Consider the following 25398-nt stretch of genomic DNA (forward strand, 5'->3'; position numbering starts at 1 on the left):
CCGTGTTACCCCACAGAGAGGCAGAGTCAGAGGCCTTTCTGTGGGTCGAAAGCGGAATCTCTAGGCAGCCCCAGCACCCTGGGAAAGCCGCGCACAGGAGGGAGCGAGAACTAATTCCAACGGTGGAACTTTTCCGTGCTGTTAGGGGATTCACTCAGAGGGAAACGCGGCCGGCCTCATATCCTGGTCTGTGCGCGCAGATAGTGAGCGAGAGATTCCTCCGAGTGCCTCAGCAGTGTGCGCCCGTGTTATCGCACAGAGGGGCAGAGTCAGGGGCCTTTGTGTGGACCAAAGCGGAATCTTGGGCCGCCCCAGCGCCTTGCAAAAGCCGCGCACGGGGACGGAGCGAGAGTCAATTCCAACGCTGCAACTTTTCCATGCGGTTGGGGGTTTTACTCAGAGCGTGAGACTGCTGGCTGGATATCCTGGTCTGCGTGCACAGATAGTGAGCGAGAGTTTCCTCCAAGCACCCCGGAAGTGGGCGCCCGCCTGTGTTACCAGACAGAGTGGCAGAGCCAGAGGTCTTTGAGTGGGCGGAAACCCCGCCTGATTATGCTAGCAGCTCTGACTGACTGAGCCTTACCCAGAGCCCTGTGCTGAGTGGAAATAGAGTGGGGAGTTGCCAGCTCTTTGAGCCTCTTACTATCCAGGCAGAGGCAGCAGCAACTCCATAGCTGGATTATCAGGCTACTAATTGAGGAAGGAAAGACTAGGAGAAAGGCTCCAGGAACACGGACTCTCTCACTGTTGGAACCTATAAATGCTAATGAGCCCCGACTGCCAACGAGACTAAAGCACAATACATGACATCACCATAGAGACTTATCAACTGCAAACCTCTACCTGAGTGTGCCAAAGGGGCAGAACCCAGGGTACAGAGTCACCGACCAGGAAGAGGGAGAGAAAAGAAAAAGCAAGAAGATAACCTCTCAAAATCTAGAATAATCTGCAGACTTTATAACCTATCCCATTTTATTATATTTGTTCATTTGTTTCTCTTATCTTCATTCTTGATATTTTTTTTCCTCCTCCAATTTGGCCGATTAACTCTCTGCCGGTCTTACTCTCTCCTCTCCTTGAACTACACTACCCATAAGTGTTACATCTCCCATTATCTTTTCTCTCCTCTTCCTTTCTCTCTATGAGGGTTGCACTCCAAAACCCTTAACTCTCTCTCTCTCTCTCTCCTCTTTTTTCTTTTTTCTTCTTTTAGTGGTTCCCTCTTTTTTTCTCTCTCTTTCTTTTCTCCCTCTATATTAGTTTCTTCCTTTCTCCTTTACATCTCCTCTCATTCAAACCTCAATAACAAACAAATTATCTTATCTGGGACTCAAACTTATGTTTGTGGCATTTTGGGGGTTTTTTACTTCACCTTTTTAATTCACTAGCAGTGCTCCCATCCCTGGCTCTCCATTTTATCTAGTTCTTGTTCCACTAAATACAATAGTAATTTTTTAATTTGTCCCCCCATTTTTCTGTTTTCCTCTTATTTCTCTCATCATAACTCTTAGTCAACCAACACCTAAAAGCAAATCATTTTATTCTTGACCGAAATTTTTTCCTTATTTGCTTTTTGTGGGTCCATACCCCCTTCTTTTTTCTTTTCTTTTTTTTTTTGCCCCTTTATTACTTTTCCCCAATTCAGGCCCTCCATTACAGGCATTGTTTTTTTATAATTCACAGTTCACCACAAGATTTTCTCAAGAAAGAGGGGAGAGGAGAGGAGAGGAAAAAAGGCGGGGGAATAATTTCCTTTTTAAAAAATTTTTATTTTATTTTATTTTTCTTTATTTCATTATTAATTTTTTTTAAAAAAAACTTCGATTTTTTATTTTTTTAACTTTTTATTCTTTATTAAATCTCATTAATACTATAAACAAAACCACCCTCAGATGCCATTAAGGAAGAGAAAATCGAATATCATGGATACAAAAGAAAGAGAGGTAACACAGCTAGATGAGGAAAAATCTATGGAGAAAAAATTTAATATATTGGAAACCTTAGAGCTAAATGACAGAGAATTCAAGATAGAAATCCTAAAAATCCTCCGAGATATACAAGAAAACACAGAAAGGCAATTTAGGGAGCTCAGAAAACAACTCAATGAACACAAAGAATATATGTCCAAGGAAATTGAAACTATAAAGACAAATCAAACAGAGATGAAAAACTCAATTCACAAGCTGAAAAACGAAGTAACAAGCTTAGCTAATAGAACAGGTCAGATAGAAGAGAGAATTAGTGAAATAGAAGACAAGCAACTTGAGGCACAACAGAGAGAAGAAGAAAGAGACTCAAAAATTAAAAAAAATGAGATAGCCCTACAAGAATTATCTGACTCCATCAAAAAGAATAACATAAGAATAATAGGTATATCAGAGGGAGAAGAGAGAGAAAATGGAATGGAGAATATACTCAAACAAATAATAGATGAGAACTTCCCAAGCCTGTGGAAAGAACTAAAGCCTCAAGTTCAAGAAGCAAACAGAACTCCAAGTTTTCTTAACCCCAACAAACCTACTCCAAGGCATATCATAATGAAATTGACACAAACCAACAGCAAAGAAAAAATTCTCAAGGCAGCCAGGGAAAAGAAGAATACAACATATAAAGGAAGGCCCATTAGATTATCATCAGATTTATCAGCAGAAACTCTACAAGCTAGAACAGAGTGGACCCCAATATTTAAAGTCCTGAAAGAGAGGAACTTTCAGCCACAAATACTATACCCATCAAAGCTATCCTTCAAATATGAAGGTGAAATAAAAACATTCACAGATACAGAAAAGATGAGGGAATTTATCATCAGAAAACCCCCACTCCAGGAATTACTAAAGGGGGTTCTCCAATCAGATACAAAGAACAAAAAAAAAAACAGAGCCACAAGGAAATTCTGATATCAAAACCATGAATTTACAAAATTAAGAGGTTCCATTAAATATGAATTTACAAAGTAGATAAATTATTTTACACAGCAATTTGTATTCCTCATTGGATCTTTTACACAGTAAGCCTTGATCAGGGGCCAGAGATGTGTTTTAGGGGATGGGAAGACTCGGGCAACAGCATTTCTTTTCTTTTCTTTTCTTTTGTATTTTTCTGAAGTGAGAAGCAGGGAGACAGAGAGACAGACTCCCGCATGTGCCCGACCAGGATCCACCTGGCATGCCCACCAGGGGGCAATGCTCTGCCCATCTGAGACGTTGCTCTGTTGCAAACAGAGCCATTCTAGCACCCAAGGTGGAGGCCACGGAGCCATCCTCAGCTCTCGGGCCAACTTTGCTCCCATGGAGCCTTGGCTGTGGGAGGGAAAGAGAGTGACAGAGAGGAAGGAGAGGGGGAAGGGTGGGGAAGCAGATGGGTGCTTCTCCAGGCTGGGAATTGAACACGGAACTTCCACACACTCTACCACTGAGACAACTGGCCAGGGCCTTGGGCACAGCATTTTTAAAATCAATTCATGACCCTGTTTGGATCAGTGGATAGAGCATCAGGCCAGCATGTGAATAACCCAGGTTCAATACCCTGTCAGGACACACATGAGAAGCAACCACCTGCTTCTCTTTCCATCCCTCTCCCCCTTCTTTCCCTCTTCCCTCTTGCAGCCAGTGGCTTGGTTGATTCAAGCATCGGTCCCAGATGAGTTTGGTGTGTGGATTCCAGTCGGGGTGCATGCAGAAGCCTATCTATCTCCTCTCTTCTCATTAAAAAAAAATCAGCTCATAACAGGAGCCACATGCCAAAGTTAGTGAGCCCTCACCACGGCTGGCAAATTGGACCAGTACACTGAAAGGATCTAGCTCATTACGATCGCCTGGGAACCATTCACGACAAAGCCAGGGGTCACAGAACCCATCAATGCAAGCAGCATCAACAACCCCAAGCAAATTTCCTTCCTGCCTATGTTCAAATAATAAAACCCTGTGTTCAGTTCAGGATAACATTAATCAATAGAGACCTGGAAAGGTAAAATTCCACATAGGTCTGTTATCTTTGAAGAAACAGTTTGCTAAGCAAACTTTTATGAGATATTAGAACCTTCCAAGCAGAGCTTTCAAATGCAGTTTTACAGAGTCTAAACGCTTAGTTTGTAACATAAATATCATACTTGGGCAGCACAAGAGCTTCTCCTTCAGCAGATATGAACATTACCACAGTAGGAGGGCCGATTTCTTGTTTCCATATCAGTAATTGTTTTATATTTTCAAAGCATTTCACAAGATGAGGCTGTGGGCCAGAAACAAACGGCAGAGACATTATAAGATTCGCACCCAGCTGGGAAATAATTCGGGGCAAAGAAGGGTGACGTTACCTGGACAGACATGGGGTTTCTGCTCTCGGCGAAGATATCAAGAAGTTCAGCATTGCTGAGAAAGTAAAATCTTGGAAAAGTCATTCTCTTAATTTCAAGGTAGTCCTATCCAAGACCAAAAGAAGTGCAATTCAGAATATGTTTAATCACACTTATGGATCACTTCTGCATCTGCACCTACATTTACACACAAAAGCCAAACTTTCAAAGTTGCAGTACCCACAGCAGCCTCAGTCAAACCTTGATAACATTATACTGAGTGAAATAAGTAAATCAGAAAAAAACTAAGAACTGTATGATTCCACACATAGGTGGGACACAAAATTGAGACTCATTGACATGGACAAGAGTGCAGTGGTTACCAGGGGGGCAGGGAGGGAGGAAGGGGAGAGTTTGGGGGGAGGGGAGGGGCCTAAAGAAAACCAAAAAGAAGGTGACATGGGACAATTTGACTTTGGGTGATGGGTATACAAGATAATCAAATGTCAAAATGATCTGGAGATGTTCTCTGAATTTATGTACTCTAATTGATCAATGTCACCCCGTTAAAATTAATTGTCTAAATAAAATTTAAAAAAATAACATCCCATGCTTAACAAAGGTGATATTTAAATTGCTAAAAAAAAAAAAAATCCCCAAACTGTTAATCAAGCAAAACTAAAACAAATGAAAACAAAATAAAGATAAAGAACAGTAGGTAGGCACTTAAAAATTTGATACTTTGCCAAAGGTCATTTAGATTGGTCTATCCACACCTTTTCCCTTTCAATAATATTTTCATTCACCCAATGGATGCTGAGAGTTTGAAATGTTGGCAGCTAAGATAGAAAAGTGGTCTTTAAATTCGTTGCTGTAGTGTGTCACATTACATGTGTATACTAAGTGGTTCTCTGCTACAGGACATCTGAGCTCTACCTCGAGGCTTTTCTTTATGTACTCAAGTGATGTATAACAACTTTGCAGCATTTCGAGAACTCCTGCTGAGGTGACTATCTGCAAAGCATCCAATTTGTTCTCCATCTTATACATCATTTCCCTCCACGTGGAAATCACCTGAGAGAAGAGCTTGGCTTCTAATGGGAGCTGCCTTTAAGAAAGAAAATTAGAAATCATTTTATTTTTTTAAGGTATATAATTAAAATCTATAATCGAAATGCATGTGTCACAGACTATTAGTCAATTTACAAAATGTTTTGATATGTTATAGTTTTGCTAGTCAAACACTGAAGATGTTTTTGAGTGTCCATTGTGTGTAAGTAAGGATCATGGTAGGAAATACTACAAAAAACTGGACATTCATCATTTAACAAGATTATACTTCATGAGGGATATAAGATCAGTATATACTGTATTTTCCCTTGTATAAGATGCATCAGTTTTCAAAAAATTTGGGGTCTATAAACTGGTTGCGTCTTATACAGTGGTTGTAGTTTTTTTACTTGCATTTCCCATTTTTTTTGCGTGGATGAGGAGTTGTATGAATTTCATGATGAATAAAACTTGAGTTCAATAACTTCATGTAATACTTTTTTTTTTTCAAATTTTGGGCCCCAAAATTAAGGTGCATCTTATACACAGGGAAACATGGTAAACTTCTATATATAGTGGAAGTGACATTTGCCCTAGGAAATGAAATAAAACAAAGGCTACTAACATTCTAGAGAGGGAGTAGGACCTTTTCAGAGCTGTGGGACAAAGAGGTTACTTTATCTGTGTTTTAAAGCAGAAAGTGGTTTCCCATGGAGAGACCTGCAGAGAGAGCATCAGCCTTGGAAAAGGAGCCCAGAGGTGTGTAAGAAAATCCAAGTCCCATCTGCAATTTTCCCATCTCAGAGGATAAGGAAATGTTAAGCAGGTTCAGGATAAGGATAGCAATTTTCCTTTACAAAATGTGATCATCATTTTCTCCCCTAAGAAAAGGGAAGCAGAACCCACATGCGGCATGGTCATACACTGTACATTCATTCGAGTTTTGTTTCTGATGTTGTTGAAGTTGAACGAGGGAAGTATTTTCAAAGGTTGTGCAGTCTAGTTCCTTCATGTTCTCTGCTCAGCTATCTTCCCTACTCCCGTCCCACTCGAGCCCCAGCCTGATTGAAGCTCTGTGTGACTTGGAGGTTGAAGTAGAAAAAGAATTAGAGGAAAAGCCTTTAAAAAAAATACACTGCCCAGGCAGTGGCACACGTCTCTCTTCCTTCCTATCTGTCCCTATTTGTCCCTCTCTGTCACAAAAAAGAAAAAAAAAATTCAGCTGGTGTTGCTTTTAATTCTGTTTTGCCTCTTTTTTTTTTTTTTTTTCCTGAAGCTGGAAACGGGGAAGCAGTCAGACAGACTCCGACATGCGCCCGACCGGGATCCACCTGGCACGCCCACCAGGGGGCGATGCTCTGCCCATCCGGGACTTCGCTCTGTCGCGACCAGAGCCACTCTAGCACCTGAGGCAGAAGCCAAGGAGCCATCCCCAGTGCCCGGGCCATCTTTTGCTCCAATGGAGCCTCAGCTGCGAGAGGGGAAGAGAGAGACAGAGAGGAAGGAGAGGGGGAGGGATGGAGAAGCAGATGGGTGCCTCTCCTGTGTGCCCTGGCCGGGAATCGAACCCGGGACTTCCGCACGCGAGGCCAACGCTCTACCACTGAACCAACCGGCCAGGGCCTGTCTTGCCTCTTAAACACTCTTAAACATTAGGGTAGTTATCCATGGGGTATTGTGCGAGGGTCTTTAGAGTCCCCTCAACTGGAATGTTTATGCTGCACCATTCCCTGACTTTCTCCTCTGACCTTCTACAACCATTCCTCATCATTGCTTTAAATAGCTTACTTCTCATATTCCCTTCCTCTGGTCAGCAACCGTTTTGAGTGGAGAGCTTTCAGGATGGAACCTTCTGCTTGTGTCACCTTGGTTTGAGTCAGAATTTCTTAACTTGAACACTATTAACATTTTGAGCTAGATCATTCTTTGTTGAGGGGTTGGGTGGAATGCTTTCTTGTGCATTATAGGATGTATAACATCCCCTTATTTACCAGATGCTAGTTGTCCCTCCAGCCCCTCAGGTGTGACAGTCAAAAATGTCTTCTGATATTGTCAAATGTTCCCTAGGAGGCAAAAATCTCCTCTGGCAGAGAACCGGGGTCTAAGATAACCATGCATTCTTGCACTATGCTATTAAAAGGCTTCTTTGAAATTCTCCAGAGAAGAGGCAAGTCCTAGCTGCTTTTTTTTTTCGTATTCAGTGAGAGGAGGGAAGGCAGAGAGACAGACACCTGCACACGCCCTGACCAGGGTCCACCTGGCAAGCCCACTAGGAGGTGATGCTCTGCCCTTCTGGGCCATTACTCCATTGCTCAGCAACCGAGCTCTTCTTAGCGCCTGAGGCAGAGGCCATGAAGCCAATCTTAGCAACGGGGACCAACTTGTTCCAATCGAGCCGTGGCTGCAGGAGAAGGGGAGTCTGAGACAGACAAGTTAGAGGAGAAGGGGTGGGGAAGCAGATGGGTGCTTCTCCTGTGGATGCCCTGACCTGGAATCGAACCCAGGACAACCACTCCTCAGACTGACGCTCTACCACTGAGCCAACGAGCAAGGGCCAATCCTAGCTTCTAACCCACAAATGTTAGGGGAATATATGGCAAGTGTGTCCCAGAGCCCTCCCACAATTATCCTATTTTCCACCTTAGGTGATGTGCCTAAAAAATACGGCTCAGTAAAAATGCTATCAGAGAGGACACTTCAGTCTCACCTTCTGTTCAGCACTGTCTCAGTGTCTCCGGGAGGTCACCATGCACCCTATAGTCAGTCTGGAGTCAGGATAGATAGCACAGTGGCCTCTGTTCTCACAGATGCTCTTTGAAGCATTCTCTCCTCTAATGCCATCTGTCTCGCCCTTCCTCCTCTTCCCACTTTCCCCGTAGTGTCAGGGCCTGTCATCCTTCTCCCTTAGTGAAACGGTCAGGTCTATTACAGACCCATTTTTCCCTTTTCTTTACAACTACTGTAAAGGAGCCTTCAGCTCTTCATGTAATGCCCTATGCCCTGCCTCATGGCAAACCTTGTAAAGTAACAACTTAGTGACATTTGGAACATCCTACTGAGGACACTTATTTCTCTATTAATTGAGAAATGTTTAGTAAAAGTAGTAATAAGGTTTGAATGTAAGGCACTAAGTTGTGGTAACCATAAAGGATACAGACCTTAGTTATGTGGTGCCACATCTGAGACTATCAGATAAGTACAGACTAATAGAAGAGTCCAAAGTATTCATATGACAAGAACTATACATCTAACAAAAATGGATACTGTTTCCTATAAAATAATACATCTAAACATTTCTCTTTTGCAAACCTGTAGTGTTTCCCCTTTGCCTCTAAAATAAAGATAAAATACCTAACCTGATATTCAAGGTTTTCTACTACCTACTCTAATATGCCTTATAAGCATACACCCCATGACTTCCTGCCTTATTTCAGAATGGCTCCTAGACTAGCTTCTATGATTTACTGCCCATAGTTTAAATTTTGCCTAGAGAATACATAGTGTGTCTCAACTTAAGCTCTCTTAAGACCAATTACTTTACAGAGACCAATTAATTTGAATATTAGGAATACAAGAAAAAAGTAAAATTTTCAACATTGTCTAGGCCCTCTGCACTTTCATATGGTCCAAAGTAAAAAACAATCATTTATGAATGTTATTAAAAACATGTTTGTTATTTATATCAAAACCACACTAGTTTTCCAGAACCAAATAAGACACATATTGTAGTTTAGGGATTATAATGATATATCCAAATTTCTTTCCCAGTCCTTAATAGTTTTCTATTAATACCTGAGATATAAGGCTTTAAAAAAAATGATACTTACAATCTTTTATGAAAGAAAAAACAACATAATAGTGATTTATTCCTATGCCTAAAGATGGGATTCTTTCAGAGTGTCCATTAAGAAATGATTTCTCAAGGATTACTGGAAATAGATTACTCATCAGGCTTCTTTTTTTAACCTGTACATGGTATATTTTAAGTTATTACCTTTGTATTTCTAAAGAATTAAAGATTGGTTCAAGAGAAATCCAAGATCTCTGACAATTCATCCACTTCTCAAGGGTGAGAGAAAAGAGAGTCAAGTTTTGATCCCACTTATCCACAAGAGCCTACAAGGATAAAAACACACAAATCTAAATATAAAAAATTACTAGAAGAGTCATAAAATAGAAACTGAGATCAAAAGTGATTATCAGTCACTGAAATACAGGAAGTAATTAATGGAGGGTCTATAATGAATATAAGTCTAATTATATATTGCTCACAAAAATTAGGGATATTTTATTACTTCATATTCATTTTGAAATATCCCCTAATTTTTGTGAGCAATATATTTATTTATTTTAGAGGAGATGTGGGGGGAGAGAGAGAGAAGGGGGTAGGAGCAGGAAGCATCAACTCCCATATGTGCCTTGACTGGACAAGCCCAGGGTTTTGAACCGGTGATCTTAGTGTTCCAGGTCAACGCTTGATCCACTGCGCCACTACAGGTCAGGCCAATGAGCAGTATATTTATTATTAGGAGAGGTTTAAGATGTCCCATTCAATTTTCTGCCTTATTTATTATACAACAGGTAATATTTGGGGGGTATGTTTATTCTTTCCTTCCTTTCTTTAAACATTCTTGTGCATATGTACATATCCATGTAATATCTTTAATAATTCAAATAAATGCAATCATATTATACACATTGTTCTGAAGCTTGTTTTTTTTTAAAAAAAGAAAACAAAAAACCTAACAGTGTCTTTCAGAGAAATTTGATAATACTTACAGATTTTCCTCTATTAATATCAGGAAATTCCATTAGTAATAAAGGCATTTAGTGCTCTTTAATATTCCTTTTTATAAGGCTCTAGCCAGCTAGATAAGGTTTAGTTTATAATTTTCTTTTTTTCTTATTTCTAATTTTAAAAATTTGATTATATTTCCTATATATTCTATAGTTGTTCTTAAATTTCCATTTTTTGAGTGTGAGTGATTTGGTGGTTGGTTGTCTATTTTTTGCTGTTCATTTTTTATTTTACTGCATATGCTTAGAGAACAAACTATTGTTGTATTCTCTTTTTGTAATTTATTTAGTTTTTTTTCTCTAAGGTTCAATTAATTGACATTTTCCCAAATGCTTGTTGATGTGTTTGCAAATACTATGAATTCCATTTGTTGAGTACATATTTCTCTCACTCTGGCTATAATAATTTTGTTACTTTTACTACTAAATATTTCTATATCATTACATTATCTTGTTGAGTTTCCTGAAGTTGAAATGCTTCTTAGCTGTGTCATTGGATGTGGGCTGCCCAGAGAGGGACCACCAGAGAACATCAAATTCAAGCTAACTATATGGTTTAAGTTTATGGAGGCTGCTGTTTGTTTGAAAATAATTGCAGGAACACACAGGTATAAAGGTAAGAGGCTCCCATGTCAGCAAGCTGACTCTCAGGGCAATGGTTCTGGTGAGGGCATCACTGGTCAAGTTATGGTTTACAGGCTCAAGTTTTTATATTATCTCAATTCACCTTGTCTGCCCAAAGTAAACTTTCTGACATTTCTTCATGAACAATGAGTAATGTTTCCATAAAGTTATTTTCAGTATTTTAACTACTCAATATTCAATCACATTTCTATATTGGTATAAGAATAATTTACTCAGTTCAAAAGCTTACAGTTTGCAAAAACTTAAAGTGATAAAACTACAGACAATAAAATCATTTTTCTTTTGCCATAATATTTACCTTAATGGGCCCGATATAGGAAGATCCTTTAACCATTCCAAGTGTGATCTGAGACTCCTCTAAGTGGGCTAGTAAGTCATCTAAAGATGAAATGATGAGGATGGAGTCAGTCTCTGTGTGATGAAGGACTAAATGTAAAGGAGTCGCATTCCAAATGTCAATAATCCTTAACAGCATTTTCTCAAGAGCAGTCTCATGAGTTGCTAAGTTTGAGATTTCATTTATCTCACTTTCATACTGAAACATCTAAAATGAAAAAAAAAAAATTTTTTTAATACCCAGTAGAGCAAATCATTCCTGATACACTTAAAATGAAAGATTGAAATGAATATGCTGAAGGTGATGATCAGATTCCGTTCAGTTTGCCCCTAATCACATTTCATGGCTGCACCTTCATGACACAGCCCTTTGGAGCTTTTAACTGTCTCATTTCACATTCACGCTCAGTGCAAATTTCTAACCATGATGTGCATTTCCTCTGATTTTAGTCGGAGTAAAGAATAGTGAACAGCCCCCTCTATGTGCTGATGGTATTATTTCCTTCAATTCTGTTTTCTCTGTACAGTACTCATGTCAACTGTTTGATTCCTCATGATATGCTTCTCCTTTCTATAATAATGTTTGAGGTATAATCATCTGAGAGAATGTAATTCTAATGGACCCAACCTTCCCTGTAGAGTTTACTTGGCTGACTAAAACTGGCCCCTTTTGGGCCCTGGCCGGTTGGTTCCCCTCCCGCAGCCAAGGCTCCAATGGAGCAAAGTTGGCTCGGGTGCTGAGGATGGCTCTATGGCCTCTGTCTCAGAGCGCTAGAATGGCTCTGGTTGCAACAGAGCAACGCCCCAGATGGGCAGAGCATCGCCCCCTGGTGGGCATGCCTGGTGGATCCTGGTCGGGTGCATGTGGGAGTCTGTCTGACTGCCTCCCCGTTTCCAACTTCAGGAAAAAAAAAACCCCAAAAAAACAAAAAAACAAAACACTGGCCCCTTTGGTATTTCAGCCTATTTTTTTTTTCAAACTACTTTAACTTACCTTGAGCGTTAGAAGATTCTCTACTGTGCAGTTTTTATCAAGAGAAACTGACTTTCCAGTAATCTCCTGGAGAGCCTCCCAGTGCCTGGGCTTGAGGCAGGGGTTCCCCAGAGCCGTGATGATGGGCAGCTCTTGCTTAAATCCTGTCACTGACTGCTTAAGATTCATGACCATGTTGTTTTTAGGTAAACCTGTAAATGGTAATGGGTCAGTAGTCTTAGGATATGTTCATCATAGTTTTATAAACCAGACTTAGTTTATCAGTTATTAGCTGGCACTAAAATACTGACTTTTATTAACATCGTCCTCCCATACAATGAACTATGGATTAAAAAGAAATGGTTATCAGTACTGGAGATTAAAACCCAAGACCATTAGAGCCAAGTTATCTTACAAAATTTGATACTTGAGAATCCAGCTGCCACAGGGTGTCCCATATTGTCACTGTCAAGGCATATTTATAGACAGATATACACATTGGCATTTAAAAGACTAACAGATTTTTTTTTTCTTTTCATTTTTCTGAAGCTGGAAACAGGGAGAGACAGTCAGACAGACTCCCGCATGCGCCCGACCGGGATCCACCCGGCACGCCCACCATGGGGCGACGCTCTGCCCACCAGGGGGCGACGCTCTGCCCATCCTGGGCGTCGCCATGTTGCGACCAGAGCCACTCTAGCGCCTGGGGCAGAGGCCACAGAGCCATCCCCAGCGCCCGGGCCATCTTTGCTCCAATGGAGCCTTGGCTGCGGGAGGCTTGTCTTCTCTCTCTTGGGAAGAGAGAGACAGAGAGGAAAGCGCGGCGGAGGGGTGGAGAAGCAAATGGGCGCTTCTCCTGTGTGCCCTGGCCAGGAATCGAACCCGGGTCCTCCGCACGCTAGGCCGACGCTCTACCGCTGAGCCAACTGGCCAGGGCTAAGACTAACAGATTTTGGGCTTTGAAATTCTGCTCACTGAGGAAGAATAATATGGGGAAAAACGCAGTCACTATTATTTCATAAGAAAATCGGTTAATGCTGAACTGTAGGAATTGTCAGTAAAAACTTGGCCACAGACCACACTGGTCTGTACTCTGGCACAACAAACCCCTCAGATACAGGACTATAAACCTTTTCAGTTAAAGGTTCAATCCTTATAACCTATTTACTCAACTTTAAACGAACAGAAAGGGGGCAGAGAAAGCCCCAGATTGAGAGACTCAGAACTGAAAACTATACCCATATTCTTAAATATCCAATTTTTATCAGGGGAGGCTTCTTTAATAAAGCCATGCCAAATAACAAAATGTTTAATACCTGGTTAAATACAAGGACAAGAGAATCATTTTGGTTTTTTGCAAGTCTCTACTTTGGCAAACAACAAGAATCTATCTGGGAAACTACAGACAAAAGAAGGTGCTATTGACTTGTTACTTTATATACTGTTCTCTGAAACATATATGACAAAATGTTGAGAGAGAAGGCACAAAGTGAATGTCATGTGAAAACAGTGACTATACAGGCAATTTTCTCCCAATTTTTCACTTTGCTCAACTGTTGTGATATTGTTCCATTTTTCAGATAATTTAAAAACAAGCAAAGTAAAGTGTTTTTCTGAAGTACAGCTGCGAGGTAAGGGAGGCATTTAAAAAGCAAAAGCATTTTCTTTCCAAGGGAAATGCAAATTTCCTTTTAGAAAGGATTTTACAGAACTGCTCTCACACCAAAGCATCTCTGCATTGATTGACAAGGTTTCAGATGTGATCATTAGCAGAATGTTCCCCAGGTGCCCAAAGGAGCTGGGTGAAGATTCTGCAGGTGGGCCCGTATCTTCAAAACAACTCTGGCCCTAAGAAATGGGCAATGTCTGGGGTTCTACATAGAGAACCAACTTTTAAAAGATACAAAACCTGTTATTAAAAACATTTTTTGGGCCCCGGCCAGTTGGCTCAGTGGTAGAGCATTGGCCCGGCATGTGAAAGTCCCAGGTCAATTCCCAGCCAGGGCACACAGGAGAAGTGCCCATCTGCTTCTCCACCCCTCCCCCTCTCCTTCCTCTCTGTCTCTCTCTTCCTCTCCTGCAGCAAAGGCTCCATTGGAGCAAAGTTGGCCCAGGCACTGAGGATGGCTCTGTGGCCTCTGTCTCAGGCGCTAGAATGGCTCTGGTCACAACAGAGCAACGCCTCAGATGGGCAGAGCATCGCCCCCTGGTGGGCATGCCGGGTGGATCCCAGTCAGGTGCATGTGGGAGTCTGTCTCTCTGCCTCCCCGCTTCTCATTTCAGAAAAATACAAAGAAAAACAAAACAAAACAAAAAAAATTTTTGGCAAAGTTTTCATCTCTTTTTTGCTTCAGGAAACAATTCTACCTATATTCCTGTACTGTCTTGCCAGCCATTAATGGTCAGCCCCTGGGAATAGAGGTAAAGAACAATGATCTTGCTGGCCCAGACAGCATTTTGTGTGCACTCCTAGGAGGGAAAACACGAGGAAGACAGCTTTACCTTTTTCTAGTACTGTGACTATGTTCATCCATTTTGAAACATTTCTCTGTACTGATTCTGTATCAATATCGTGAAGAGTGCTTTTCCTCCACTCCTGAAACTGAACTTCCCATTCGTCTCGTGAGTCCCACAATGTTTTCCTTAAGGCTAAGTCATATTCAATATCCGAGATCTCTGAAAGCTCAATCTGTGTAACCTCCTCCACCTCCACAGGAGGCCTGTGAGATGGGGCATCTTTGAAGCAAGCCTGATTGCCTGAATAGAGTTTAACTTGGTTCTTTAAGGTGGCTGCTTCCTCGGACAGAGTCTGGATTATTTCCATTGCGGCTGACATTCGAGTCCCAGCATGTAACAGAACAGGATTTCTTATCTAAAAACAACAGCGTGACATTCTAAGAGGGCACAATGTTCATTCAGAATTTACATGTTTACTGACAGCATTTCAGGATGCAGTCTAAGCTTTGCCAAACATTATTTACAAGCATCATCTGAAAAGACTTTCATTTATAATACTTGTATTTATTGTGATCAATTTTAATTATTACTATCAGATCTATAATTCACTGTGTACCTTCTCTATTCCACAAACCATAGTAACACATTAGCTAACTTACTAAATCCATACAAAGATCTTAAAAGATAGTGAATATTTCTCATGATTTTTCAAAAAAAAAATTCGGAAGTAAAATAATTTTCCTACCATCAAATGGTAAGTGGAGATACCAGGGTGTGGCTCACGTTTCCTTTTTCTTATCCTGTTAAAGTTTGTGTGATTTTTCTGATGCGTGTCACACGCTGCCTTGTATTAGAGTTTCACTATCACACACGAGATTGTGGACATTTGCAACAATCACATCCCAAGAGGGATATGAATAAAATTTTGCCCTGATTTTCCATTACTAAATTATGACCTTTGCAAGATTCAGGATAGTCTTGCTGATTTATTTTTGTACACCTCGGAGAACCTACTACAGTAAAATTCCGATGACAGTTGTTTATTAAAAAGTTGTTAAACAAAATATAGGGTGACAGAAGATGATTTGACTTTGGGTGATGGATATATAACATAATCGACTGTCCAAATGATGTGGAGATGTTTTCTCTAAATCTATGTACTCTGATTGATCAATGTCACCCTATTAAATTTAATTGTCTAAAAAACAAAAAAGTTATTGAAAGAAACGAATTAGGATCCTATATCACCTCAGTCTTTAAAAAAAACCTCCAATCCCTAGAATTGCATATAACAATTTGATAACAATCATAACATAGTAAGTTGTATAAAATTGATAAACTGTATTTCTGTGACAACAAATAAGGCTCAACAGATAAGCTGTAACGATGAGATCTAGAAAATGTATCATAATACCAGTTTTCCTTAGGCTTCTCCCATAATTTCCCATTTGTTAATATTTATATTTGTAAATGAGTTAGTTTGAGAGAGGGGTAAATACTGGCAGCAATAATCTCACCAGCTTAAATGGAGTCAAGGTGAAGTTTGGCCAATTCTATCAGCAGTCTTTTGAGATCAATAAACATTAAGAGTTTATTTTATAGTTTGGTCCTCATGACAAATAAGTGAAGTTGGAATTATCATTACCATTTGGTTTAGATGAAAGCTCAGAAAGATTTCAGGGTTTCTGAGCCCTTTTCACGCCATGGGCCCCCTTTGTAAATCTGTTAAGGCCCTGGTCTGTTGTCTCAGTGGTAGAGTGTTGGCCTAGTGTATGGATGTTCTGGGTTCGATTCCTGGTCATGGCACACTGGAGAAGTGACCATTTGCTTCTCCATCCTTCCCTCTCCCCTGTTGCTCTCTCAGTCTCTCTCTCCTCCTCTCGTAGCCATAGCTCAGTTGGAGAAAGTTGGCCCCAGGTGCTGAGGATGGCTCCATGGCCTCGCGTCAGGTGCTAAAATAGCTTGGTTGCCAAATGGGCAGAGCATCACCTGATAGGTGACTTGTTGGGTGGATCCCGGTTGGGAGACATGCATGAGTGTGTCTCTCTGCCTCTCTGCTTCTCACTTAAGAAAAAAAGGATTAATCTTTTTTTAAAAGTAAGTCTGTTGAAGCCTATGGAAAAAGCCACCAGTTCTCTGTTGTTCTGCCTACATTCACTTAAATGGAAGAAAATGCTAAATTTCAGTTAGAGGTTAGTGAAAATAAACATGTAATTTGACTTCCCATTCAAGTTCACAAATCACCAACATTCTGTTTGTGAATTCCAGGTTAAGAATATATGGATTCAATTATTTCCCTAGAGTCCACAGAAAAAAAAAAAATTACAGACCTGCTTAGACCTACATGAAACTAAAATCAAGTAGATTTTAAAGGAAAACCAAAAACTTACTTTGGCCTTTAAATTACTAATGCTAGTCCGTAGACCAGTGATATATGCTTCCAAGTTGTTTCTGAACTTAGCAATAGTAGCATTTTTATTTGTCTTACTTAACTTCATGGCAGTTTTTAATTGAGTAAACTTGATAAAGAGGACTTGACAGATGGCAGCCTGCTCTTCTGAAATATGGATCTCGTACTGCCTTAAAACGGAATAGAGTTGAGCCACTGTCGAATACTCTTTCTCTAATTCAGATATTTGTGAGGAAGCGACATCCAAAAAAGTAAAATGTTCCAAAAATTCTTCTATTTCAATGGGGTCACATTCCAGCTTTCGCAATGATGATTCTAAAACCTGAAATCGTTCACATGTCAGTTATAATTATATAATGGTTTGTCACTGTTTTAGAAGACGATTCTTTTTTTACTATCTTTACACTAACATAATTTCTGGAAAAAAAATGAAGATAGCGTCTTGACTATATTCTAAATATTTTTAAAGTACTGGGGTATTCAAAGGACCAAATCCTTTCTGTTATTAACAGAAAGTACTTGAATGTGTCTTGGACCTAAAATAAATGCTACTAAGACATAAAAGTACTATTATGTTTCTAAGAATATAATCACAATAACAAGATTATGAATGAAACGTGAACAGAGTATAACAATTGCTACAGTTTAGTGGACATTTACTGTGCTGTGTTCTTTCTATAATGATCTCACTTTGTTCTGATAGCATGTTTGTTAGCTGTTAGTTTTCCTAATTTGTACAGAAAGAAACTCTCAGTGGGATGAATTAGCCCAAGACCAGAAATTGAGTGAATTACTGAGCTACAATTCAAACTCAAATCCGATTCCAAATCCCATTTGTATCCAGTACAAGTATATGCATCCACTACGACACCCACACTTTTTATAAGTATATGCATATCATTCCATAAATTTTTCAAAATAACTGTATTTCTTACACAAATTACAATTTTATCATACTTTCCCTCCTGTTTGATGGGCTCTTAATGAATCCTTGTGCATGTTTTGGAATCAATGGCAGTTACATTTTCCATTTCACAGTCTTGAATTAATTGCCTGTATACATCTCTAATTTTCTAACACTTAACTCTGTCTGATTATAAAATAAATGCCAATGCAAAAAACTGAAATACCAAAAAAATGTTTATGAAACTTTTAAGAAAATACCTCTTATTACATCACCAAGAGACAACCATCGATTAACCTATGGAAATTTTTACTATGGTGTGTGTGTTTGTGTACATGTGCCCCTGAATGTGTGTGCATGCACACATGAACACACTCTTGCATACACATTCTCATTATAGGGCTTATATGAAGAGGCTTTAGAAGGGTTTGTGTCGGAATTCCAGCTCTAGTATTTACTAACTGTGTGGACCTTAGCTGCTGGCTTTACTGTCTTTAATAAATGTGGTGTCCTCACCAGCAGTTCTGAAGTTCAAATAAGATAATTTGATAATAGGCTTATAATGGTAGTTGCCACATTTCACCGAAAATGATCAAAACAGAGGACTGAATAAACACAACTATCTTGACTCTGGCCACAAATCATAATTAAATTGTAGAAAAATCATTGTTAAATACAGATCTATATCATGTGGAAAATGGATCATTCCAATTTGATGGAATACAGTGAGTAGAAAAAGGTGAAACATACCCAGACTTATGTCACTGGTAGTCCAGTGATACCAAAACCAGGTAAGAATGGTTGAAGAAAAGAAAATCATGAACCAATTTCACTTACAAGCTTAAATGCAAAAATCTTAAAAATACTGTATATGTCTGTGCCTGTGCATGCTGGCAATCTAAATCTATCAATTCGGATGTGAGATTAACATTAGAAAGTCAATTACCCACACTGAAAGATTAAAGGAGAACTACTGTATGATTATCTCAATAGATGCATAATAAGCATTTGATAAAATTCATTTATGATTAAAAAAACTATCACATTAGCAATTCCTTTCAAAACAAGGGAATTTCCTTAACTATTTAAAGGGAAGCCACCAGAAGCCTCCAGAAATAAACACACATCTGGGTCACACAGCAGCCAGAAAGAGGATGAATGAATAGAATTTTCAGAACAGGCTCCCAAAATATGATCACTCAAAAACAACTTTCTGGATCTAAAAACTATGATTCTTCTAACTGTAGAAATACAGTTCATTATAACTTACATACATAGCGTTCACTATATGCTTAATTAAGAGTTATACAATCATTAAGTCAGTTAATTCTCACAACCACTCCAGGTTAGTTACTAATATTATCCTCAAATGACAAGTAAAGAAACTGAAGTACAGAGAGAATATTAACTAACATCTTTCAAACAGTAAATGGAAAGCCAGGATTTTTAAAAAAATCAACTGCACCGAAGCATAATTTACATTAAAAAATGTTAAGTGTATATTATAATGAGTTTAACACATCTAAACACCTGTGTAACTTCCTTCATAGTCAAAATACATAAAACTTTCATTGCTAAAAGATCCTTTGTGCCCCATTTGAAACAATCCATCTCTGACCTGAGAAAACCACCTATCTGCTTGTTGTTGCTATAAATTAAATTTGTATTGGTCAAGTTTCACATACATGAAATTATGTGGTAGATACTCCTTTATGTCTGGCTTCTTTCACGCAACATGTTTTTGGGATTCATCTAAGTCAGGGGTCTCAAACTCAACTCAGCATGTGGGCCGCAGAGCAAGATCACAGCCGTTCAGCAGGGCGCACTAGGTCTACAAAAGGCAACTGTTACGCAACACTTTTCTCACTGCAGTTGAAAACAAAACAAAAAATCAGTGCAACAAGCACAATCGTACATGCAGTTTACTCAGTGTCACAAAACGACCAGAAACTGTAGTTCGCATCACAACTGCTGTTAACTAAGCTAATATCTAGCTAGGATGCTAGAGAAATAAAAAATACAAGTAGGCCCCTAGGCTCACTTAATTTTATCCAAAATATTTTGAACTTCGTGGATTAGTCTGCGGGCCACACAAAATTGTTCGGTGCGAGTTTGAGACCCCTGATCTAAGTCATTGCATATAGCAGTTCCTTCCTTTTTACTGCTGAATAGTATTCTAATGAGTGAATATGGCCTTTTTCTTATTGGTTCACTACTTGACAGACATTTGAATTGTTTCCAGGTTTTGGCACTTGTAATAAAGCTTCTATTTAGCTACTGTTTTGCTGTGGAATTGTTTCCATTTAAAATTTTTTTTATTTATTAAGTGAGAGGAAGGCAGGCAGAGAGAGAGACTGCCACATGTGCCCCAACTGAGATCCACCTGGAAAGCCCCCTATGGGGCAATGCTCTGCCTATCTGGGGCAATGCTCTGCCTATCTGGGGCATTGCTCCAAGGCTTGGCAACCGAGCTATTTTTAGTGCTTGAGGCGGAGGCTTCACAGAGCCATCCTCAGTGCCTGGAGCCAACTCACTCGAACCAATTGAGCCATGGCTGCAGAAGGAGGTATATCTGAGAGAGAGAGAGAGAGAGAGAGAGAGAGAGAGAGAGAGAGAGAGAGAAAGGGAAGGGGGAGGGGGAGGAGGAGGAGTGGAAAAGCAGATGGTTGCTACTCCTGTGTGCCCTGAGCCCTGATGGGAATCAAACCTGGGACATCTACATGCTGGCTAATACTCTACCACTGAGCCAACTGGCCAGGGCCATTTTTATTTCTTCTAGGTACTTAATGAGGTATGGGATTGCTGGGTTGAATGGTAGGTAGAAATTTAACTTTGTAAGAAATTTTCAATTTTTCCAAAGTGACATATTTGGGAGGCTAAACAAGCAGACGTGTTTGTTATACAGTAGCAAAATATTTGGTCACAACGTTACCTGCCGTTTCTTGGGACTTACTTAGATAATGTGCTAACCAAAGCTGTCACATTAGAGTAAAAAGTAGGAAAAATTTGGTATCACATTCTGGTTCTTTTTTGTCACTTTTAGTGACAAATCCTATGAGAAATGATGAACTCTAGCTAGAATAAGCCAGGCACAGACTGAAGGGAAATAAAGCTCTGATGAGAAAATTATTCTCTGCCTTTTTCAGAGAGTTGACTGGAGAGGTCTTTAATTGAAAGGCTTGTGAGGCTGAGATCTCTCACTGCTTAGTGGTGGCCTTAGAGCCACCCTATAATAAAGAGCCTTTCCCTATAATAAAAAAAACTTCCCTGATGAGTTTTCTGTGGGACAAAAGGATTCTGAGGAAGCTCACTGGCAAAGTCTATTAAGGATATAACCTTTCCTCCCAAGTTTGTGTTTCAAATAGCATCAAATAAGTGTCCATCCTTTTAAGGGATGTAGGGAAGTATGGAGCACAGAGGCAGTAGCTAACTGTTAAAGTTCTCAGGCTTCAAAATCCTGTCTAGACTTAAGCATGATTAAATCAGAAGCAACTAAAAACAACTTTTATGCTGGTCACTTAAATATATGTTTTCAGTCTAGACTTGTATAGCTGAATATCTCTACTTGAATATCACACAACAGAAGAAGCACCATGTTTCCTTCCCCAGGGAATTGCCACAACTGTCCATGTTGCTGTCTCACCAGAAACCTAAAAACATCATTCATTCCTGTTCTTTCTCTTACTTCTTCCAACATGTCAATCACTAAATCCTGTTGATTCGTTCTCTTAAATATATCTCAAGTCCATGTACCTTTTTTTTGTGTGTGACAGAGATAGAGGGACAGACAGGAAGGGAGAGAGATGAGAAGCATCAATTCTTCATTGTGGCCCCTTAATTGTTCATTGATTGCTTTCTCATATGTGCCTTGACCGGAGGACTACAGCAGAGCAAGTGACCCCTTGCTCAAGCCAGCGACCTTGGGGTCACGTCTATGATCCCACGCTCAAGCCAGTGGCCCCATGCTCAAGCTGGATGAGCCTGCACTCAAGTCAGCGACCTTGGGGCTTCAAACCTGGGACCTCTGCATCCCAGTCTGATGCTCTATCCACTGCGCCACCGCCTGGTCAGGTAAGTCCGAGTACTTCTCAGATGTCATACTGCACTGGCTCAAGCTATCATCACATCTCCCCTTGATGACAGAAACAGCTTTCCCCTGTCTTGTCCCACTTTACTCTAATCCACACTGCAGCCACAGTAGTCCTTACAAAAATGCAAATGGCATCCTGTTATAGCCCTGCTTCAAACCTTGCAATGATTCCCAATGGGAAGATCAGGTAGGAGGAATACGGGGTGCTGTGTCAGAGCAGGTTTCTTGAGGAACTGACATCTGAACAAAGACCCACACAAATACAATCAATGCCTAGTGGAATCTTCTGAGAATAATACCACGGATGTTTTCTAAACATGTTTTAAAATTATAATCTACTAATCTTAAAGATTCTCAAGCAATAGTAATTTTCAAAATACTTACTTCCAGTAGATTTGTACTCTTTTTTTCAACTACAGACCGCAGGAGGTCTTGGCTTGTATGTATGATATTCTCAACATAGGGTAAGCATTCGGACTGATAGTCGAGACTTATCACATTGAAAATACCAATACGCTTCTCAATGGCCATATGAACAATATCTCTAAGATAATTTATGAATTTAGCTAGTACAGTTGTAAACTGTGTTGAAGTTAATTCTTTCACAGATGCTATTTTCATACTCATGATTTTGGCCTTCTCTACCATAGAACAATATTTTATAAACTTGTTGCTGTAAGCACTAACTAGAGCCATGGAGTTACCAATAATAGTCAGGAGACTCACAATCTGAAAAGAAAAATATTAAAAAGTTAATCAGAATTTCATTTTAAGAATGAAGAAAAAGGCATGGCCTGGAAGACTAACAATTCTGGTAAAAAATATTTAAATTAATAGGTGTACGTAGAGTTCATTTTGTTAAGAACTTCTACTGAATATGTTGGAAACCTAAGAGTTCAAAAAATTTATATCACTTTTTTATATTTGGTTTTTATGTAAAGGTTTACAAGGCCCTATATATATATTATATATATATTATATATATATATAATATATATATAATTAGCTTGTCATCTTGAGCCATATACCAGAAACACTTATCATTTATACTTTTGTTGGTCACCCTGTGTTAGTGGACATGCTTTATGCCCTCAAAAAGGCCAGTTCTATACGATGTGACATTAGCCAATTCCCACGACATAGCTACTTTGGATAGGGTAGAATCCTGATCCAGGCTAAGACCTTCACAGTCACTTGTGAATTTGAACAAAAACACCCAGTGAGATGGTAATGGCAAAAGCCAGGGCCATGGCAAGTGAGCATACTGGCAAGGCACTCTTGGAGGGAACCATAAAACAGAAAGCTCATTTTCATAGTGAAAGCTGAAAGAAAATAAAGGTGACCAGAGATGAAGTGTCATGAGGAAGACAAACTGGGAATGGCTTTCCACTTGCTATAAATGATGATACTATAATTTTCCATCAAAGGCCTTTCATCTAAGATGTCAGTGGGTTTCTGCTCATTCAACCAAATATTCTCTAAGACACGCAGTTTTTAAACTCACTTTATTTTGGTAGACAGGATCCACTTCAAAAAGGATCTGACAATCTGGCCATCTTGTTCGTTTCTTATAGTCTATTATGTTTTGTGTCTTAATTAAAACCACATCAGTGAAGCTAGACAGGCGGGGATCTTGGTAAAGAGGAATAATTTTGGCTAAAATATGTAAGTAAAAAGTTAGTATTTGCAGGAGTCCCAATGGAAGCCATGCCTTAAAATTAACCACAGCATCTAGAACTACTGACAACGGAGGCTGATTTATTTGGGAGCTAGAGAGTACGCTACACTGATCAAGGGAATTTAAAGGCAGGTGTAAAAGTTGGGATCTAATGTTATGGGAACAAAAGAATCAGTTATAGGGCCCTGGCCGGTTGGCTCAGCGGTAGAGCGTCGGCCTAGCGTGCGGAGGACCCGGGTTCGATTCCCGGCCAGGGCACACAGGAGAAGCGCCCATTTGCTTCTCCACCCCTCCGCGGCGCTTTCCTCTCTGTCTTTCTCTTCCCCTCCCGCAGCCAAGGCTCCATTGGAGCAAAGATGGCCCGGGCGCTGGGGATGGCTCTGGTGGCCTCTGCCCCAGGTGCTAGAGTGGCTCTGGTCGCAACATGGCGACGCCCAGGATGGGCAGAGCATCGCCCCCTGGTGGGCAGAGCGTCGCCCCTGGTGGGCGTGCCGGGTGGATCCCGGTTGGGCGCATGCGGGAGTCTGTCTGACTGTCTCTCCCTGTTTCCAGCTTCAGAAAAATGAAAAAAAAAAAAAAAAAGAATCAGTTATAGGTAATTTGTGGTAGCAATATGAAGCAGGACTCAAACAGATACTGGGAATAAGTTAACAATAATTTGAAGTGTATATGCCACGTGAAGAGCATTATACCATTTGAGGACACAGAGGACACAGCCTCTGTCATCAATAAGTTCATAATCTAGCTGCACAACTGGATGTTCATAGGCAAAAAAAAAAAGAACTCTGACCTATACTTTATACATAAACAACATCAACTCAAGATAAATCATATACCTAAAAATAAAACACACGTCTATAAATCTTCCAGGAGAAAATATAGGAAAAATCTGTGTGACCTTGAGTTAGAGTTTTTAGACATAAAATCAAAAGCATAAACTATGAAAGAAAAATATTGATAAGCCACATTTTACCAAAATTAAGAAGTTTAACTTGAGAAAGAATGAAACAATATGGCACAGACTGACCAGGCAATGGCGCAGTGGATAGAGCATTGGCCTGGGATACAGAGGGTCCAGGTTCAAAACCCCTAGGTAGCTGGCTTGAGTGAAGACTCATCCTGCTTCAGTGAGCATTCACCAGGTTGAGTATAGGATCACTGATGGGATCCCATGGTCACTGGCTTGAGCCAAGGGGTCATTGGTTTGGCTCTTGCCCCCCAGTCAAGGCACATATGAGAAAGCAATCAACGAACAACTGAGGTGTTGCAACAAAGAATTGATGCTTCTCATCTCTCTTGTCTGTCTGTACCTGTCTGTGCACACCAACCCCTCCCCCAGTCACTTAAAAAAAAAAGATATAGCACATATTGGGAGAAAATATTTGCAAATCTTATAACTGATAAAGAACTTGTATGCAAAATACATGTGAAGACCTATCCCAACTCAACACTAAGTACAGTGAAAAAGACTGCATTCCTGAGGCTTGCAAAAAGAAATCAAATAATGCTCTGGATACCAGCATAGGCTGGGAAGAGGGTGCTCTGAACTCAGCAAAATATCATGATGTGACTGGAAACTGATTCCCTAGTTAAGGAGCTACATAGGGTCCTGTGGTTTCAAAGTCTTGATCAGACTTACATTGTGGAGAAGAGAGAAATTCATTGGTCAGGCCAGTAACTGCCATATAATTTCAGATTCTGTATGCTCAGTTGAAAAAAATTTAACAAAAACCTATTAAAGGTGGAAATAATACTTTTTCCTTTTCT

The 25398-nt window shown here is 39.9% G+C and overlaps 1 protein-coding gene and 1 non-coding gene across 2 annotated transcripts in view; both read right to left on the bottom strand.

The window, feature by feature from the left end:
- Window positions 1-25398, bottom strand: part of DNAH14 (dynein axonemal heavy chain 14) — a 207252-nt gene that overhangs the window by 133151 nt on the left and 48703 nt on the right. The window contains exons 15-24 of the mRNA XM_066252726.1: window positions 23458-23609; window positions 22338-22682; window positions 16940-17281; window positions 14595-14964; window positions 12114-12304; window positions 11082-11327; window positions 9336-9457; window positions 5228-5399; window positions 4313-4417; window positions 4109-4227 (exon numbers count right to left, since the gene is read on the bottom strand). Coding sequence (XP_066108823.1) covers window positions 4109-4227; window positions 4313-4417; window positions 5228-5399; window positions 9336-9457; window positions 11082-11327; window positions 12114-12304; window positions 14595-14964; window positions 16940-17281; window positions 22338-22682; window positions 23458-23609 — 2164 coding nt within the window. The remainder of the gene's footprint in view (window positions 1-4108; window positions 4228-4312; window positions 4418-5227; window positions 5400-9335; window positions 9458-11081; window positions 11328-12113; window positions 12305-14594; window positions 14965-16939; window positions 17282-22337; window positions 22683-23457; window positions 23610-25398) is intronic.
- On the bottom strand, window positions 6889-6964 carry TRNAA-CGC (transfer RNA alanine (anticodon CGC)). Its single transcript has one exon. It is a non-coding gene; the product is annotated as a tRNA-Ala (tRNA).

This window comes from Saccopteryx bilineata, chromosome 1 (assembly GCF_036850765.1).
Source record: "Saccopteryx bilineata isolate mSacBil1 chromosome 1, mSacBil1_pri_phased_curated, whole genome shotgun sequence".
NCBI classification, from domain to species: domain Eukaryota; kingdom Metazoa; phylum Chordata; class Mammalia; order Chiroptera; family Emballonuridae; genus Saccopteryx; species Saccopteryx bilineata.